Source organism: Palaemon carinicauda, unplaced genomic scaffold, assembly GCF_036898095.1.
Source record: "Palaemon carinicauda isolate YSFRI2023 unplaced genomic scaffold, ASM3689809v2 scaffold118, whole genome shotgun sequence".
Taxonomy (NCBI): Eukaryota; Metazoa; Arthropoda; class Malacostraca; order Decapoda; family Palaemonidae; genus Palaemon; species Palaemon carinicauda.
In genome coordinates this window covers 267,501-271,495 of record NW_027168682.1, presented here as the reverse complement: position 1 = coordinate 271,495, position 3,995 = coordinate 267,501, and the positions used below count along the sequence as shown (strand labels likewise).

Sequence of the window (3,995 nt, the reverse complement as noted above, 5' to 3'; positions counted from 1 at the left end):
AGTCAAAATAAGTGTTGTTCTAGAGTCAAAATGGGCATCGATACCGAGTTAAAATAAGCGTTGTTCAAGAGTCAAAATGGGCGTCGATACCAAGTTAAAATAAGCGTTGTTGTAGAGTCAAAATGGGCGTCGATACCGAGTTAAAATAAGCGTTGTTCTAGAGTCAAAATAGGTGTAGATACAGAGTCAAAATAAGCATTGTTCTAGATTCAAAATGGGCGTCGATACCGAGTCGAAATAAGCGTTGTTTTAGAGTTAATATGGGCGTCGATACCAAGTTAAAATAAGAGTTGTTCCAGTGTCAAAATGGGCGTAGATACAGTCAAAATAAGCGTTGTTCTAGAGTTAAAATGGGAGTCGATACAGAGTTAAAATAAACATTGTTCTAGAGTTAAAATGGGCGTATATACAGTCAAAATAAGCGTTTTCCCAGAGTTAATATGGGCGTCGATACCGAGTTAAAATAAGCGTTGTTCTAGAGTCAAAATGGGCGTCGATACCGATTTAAAATAAGCATTGTCATAGAGTCAAAATGGGCGTAGATACAGAGGCAAAATAAGCGTTGTTCTATAGTCAAAATGGGCGTCGATACCGAGTTAAAATAAGCGTTGTTCTAGAGTCAAAATGGGCGTAGATACCGTCAAAATAAGCATTGTTCTAGAGTCAAAATGGGTATCGATACCGAGTCAAAATAAGCGTTGTTTTAGAGTTAATATGGGCGTCGATACAGAGTTGAAATAAGCGTTGTTCCAGAGTCAAAATTGGAGTCGACACCGAGTTAAAATAATCGTTGTTCTAAAGTTAAAATGAGCGTAGATACAGTCAAAATAAGCGTAGTTTTGAAGTCAAAATGGGCGTCGATACCGAGTTATAATAAGCGTTGTTCTAGAGCAGCGTTTCTCAACCGGGGGCCCGTGCCGTCGACCGGGGGGCCACGAGCGGACACCGAAAAATGCAATTCAGAATGCAGAAGCTTGGAGTGTATAATTAAGGTGACGAGACTCCGGTCATAGGGGAAGAGTTTTTTTTTAAACAATTTGCCTGATTTTTTTACACAGTGTTTAGTTCCTCGAGCGGTGAAAAAAATTCATCACTGTTTGTAACCGTTCACCACCGTTAAACAGAAGTTGGCCCCCATTAAGGCAACGCCGTATACGCTCGGCCACCGCTGATGGTCCCTCCTACCGCTCCGAAAGTTTTGAGCTGCACAAAATATTGCTCCGGCAAACTTCACCACCACTACAAGAACGTCCAGTCAAAGTGTGGCACAGCTAGACGCAAGTTCGTGGACGCTTGGGTCCGCTAGGCCAACGCAGAAATCTCACACTGTCTATTGTGCGCATGCGCTATCACTCCCGTGGTGCTGGCACGCTCGTTGGCGCCAGTATCCCACTGGACTGGACAGAGGAAAGAAAAGTGCGTGTTCTCATGGCATATTGGTTTTCCGTATATTTCGCTAAGTTTTTGAGATAAAATATTTTTACACTAATTATACATGTTCACTTTACATTTATATTGTCATATGACCATAGTGGCCTTGACGGGCATGGGTTGAGGCCTGCATGGGTGGTGTAGGGTTGATACCTACACCACCCATGCAGGCCTCAGGGCACCACGAGTGCACCACAGCAAGAAAAATCGTAACAAGTTAATTTCGTGCTACGATTTTTATTTTTGTTTTCTTTTGAAAGAGTACTTTTTAAACCAAATTTTTTACCGTGTTATTGTTGTTGTTGTTTTTCAGATGTCGAAGGTTCGAAAATGGACAGACAGCTACGTCAAGTTTGGATTCACGAAGTTCATTCGAGATGGCGTGGACTGCGCGCAATGTCTGCACTGCTCAGTGGTGATGGCAAATGCATCACTACGTCCTTCCAAAGTTTCAAACCATCGCGACAAGGTGCATCCCCAAAGGAAAGATGATAATATTGATGCTCTGTCTACGAAAAGAGCACGGTACGACTGTGAAGCGACACTTCCAAAATTTGGATTCTGGCCAGAAGAAAAACCTGCTCTTCAATCCAGCTACGAAGTGGCATACCGAATTGTGAAATGCAAGAAGCCGCACACTATTGCTGAGAAACTTATCAAGCCATGTACAGAGAAAATGGTGGAACTGATGATCGGACCAGAGGCAAAAAAGAAAATCCAGCAAGTTTCGCTCTCTAATGACACGATCCGCCGACGGATTGATGACATGGCCGCTGATGTGTGCCGTCAAATTTGCTGTGAAATCAAGCAAAGCACGCTCCAGGCTAGCCTTCAACTTGATGAGTCTACCGACACCGCTCTGGAGAGCCAGTTGATCGCCTTCGCTCGCTACGAGAAAGAAGGAAAGATGAAGGAAGAGTTCTTATTCTGCAATACCCTGCCAACCACAATGACAGCAAAAGATGTCAAAGCCATCGTGGACTCTTTTTTTTTTAAGTGAATGGACTCAGCTGGCAGAATTTCAAGCACATTTGTACTGATGGTGCCCCAGCGATGAATGGCGTTAAAGGAGGGTTCGTCACGCTTGTGAAGAATGAATGGCCCCACGTGACGTCTTCCCACTGTTCACTACACCGATATGCTCTTGCGTCAAAACTCTACCGCTGCGTTTGTTGGAAGTCATGGACGTTGCGGTCAAAGTGATCAACTTCATTCGTGCGAAGGCCAAAAATCATCGCTCTTCCAACTTCTGGCCAACGAAATGGGAGCGCAACATGTGGGACTTCTGTTTTACACCAAAGTTCGTTGGCTATCGAGGGGGAAATGCCTCTCTCGGTTGTATGAACTCCGGTTGGAGACAGAAATTTTCCTGCGAGAGAACGAAAACAACCTCCATGTCCACTTCGACAATGATGAGTTCGTCATGATGCTCGCCTACCTGGCCGATATATTCGGCCGACTCAACGAAATCAACCAGTCTTTGCAAGGCCATGATGTGACAGTCAGTGACGTTCAGGACAAGCTTGCCGGACTGTCTGCTTGAATGGGAGTCTGGCAGGCACGAATCGAGGCCGGATCCATAGCCTCGTTTCCTTTCTTGGACGAGCATCTGCAGACGCAGAGGATTGAACTTCCCATCGGCATCAAAGATTGCATCATTGGACATCTCGACATTCTCTCCGCTGAGTTCAAATCTTATTTCGACGATGCTCCATTGGATGTTCCATGGCACAGAGACCCATTCAACACTGAAATTGAACCTACTGAAGACGAAGCAGAGGAGCTCGCAGAGTTGAAGGTCTCAAAAGCAATGAAGCTGGCCTTCAGTAACAGAGAAGACCTCTCCAGCTTCTGGTTGTCTGTTCAGGATGCATATCCACTACTCAGCAAGAAGGCATCCGAAATGCACGTTCAATTCGCAACAATATACCTTTGCGAATCTGGATTTTCTGACCTGGCGACCATTAAAACGAAGTCCAGAAACCGTCTTGATGTTGGGAACGATATTCGCCATGCTGTGTCCAAGACGGAGCCGAACATAAGAGCTCTCGTCACACGAGCCCAACAGCAAGTGTCTCATTGATTATATTGTTCAGCAAAAATTTTTACTTTGATTTATAATTTTAGTGACTGAATAAACAACATAAAACAAAATATGCATTTTTTTAATTGAAGGGCAGGGGGCCACGAGTGTTAGCCACTCGGTGAGGGGGGCCATGGGCTATCAAAGGTTGAGAAACACTGTTCTAGAGTAAAAATGGGCGTAGATACAGTCAAAATAAGCGTTGTTCTAGAAGTCAAAATGGGCATCGATACCGAGTTAAAATAAGCGTGGTTCTAGAGTCAAAATGGGCGTCGATACAGAGTTAAAATAAGCGTTGTTCTAGAGTCAAAATGGGCGTAGATACAGAGTCAAAATAAGCGTTGTTCTAGAGTTAAAATGGGCGTCGATACCGAGTCAAAATAAGCGTTGTTTTAGAGTTAATATGGGCCTTGATACAGAGTTAAAATAAGCGATGTTCTTGAGTCAAATGGGCGTAGATACAGTCAAAATTAGCGTTGTT

At 44.0% G+C, this 3,995-nt stretch overlaps 2 protein-coding genes across 2 annotated transcripts; both read left to right on the top strand.

Moving 5' to 3' along the window:
- Window positions 1-1,744: 1,744 nt before the first annotated feature.
- LOC137635371 (protein FAM200C-like) lies at window positions 1,745-2,431 on the top strand. Its single transcript, XM_068367837.1, has one exon. It carries the CDS (start codon window positions 1,745-1,747, stop codon window positions 2,429-2,431), a length of 687 nt encoding a protein of 228 aa, XP_068223938.1.
- A 543-nt stretch (window positions 2,432-2,974) lies between these two features.
- Window positions 2,975-3,514, top strand: LOC137635369 (protein FAM200C-like). Its single transcript, XM_068367836.1, has one exon. It carries the CDS (start codon window positions 2,975-2,977, stop codon window positions 3,512-3,514), a length of 540 nt encoding a protein of 179 aa, XP_068223937.1.
- The last annotated feature ends 481 nt before the right edge of the window (window positions 3,515-3,995 follow it).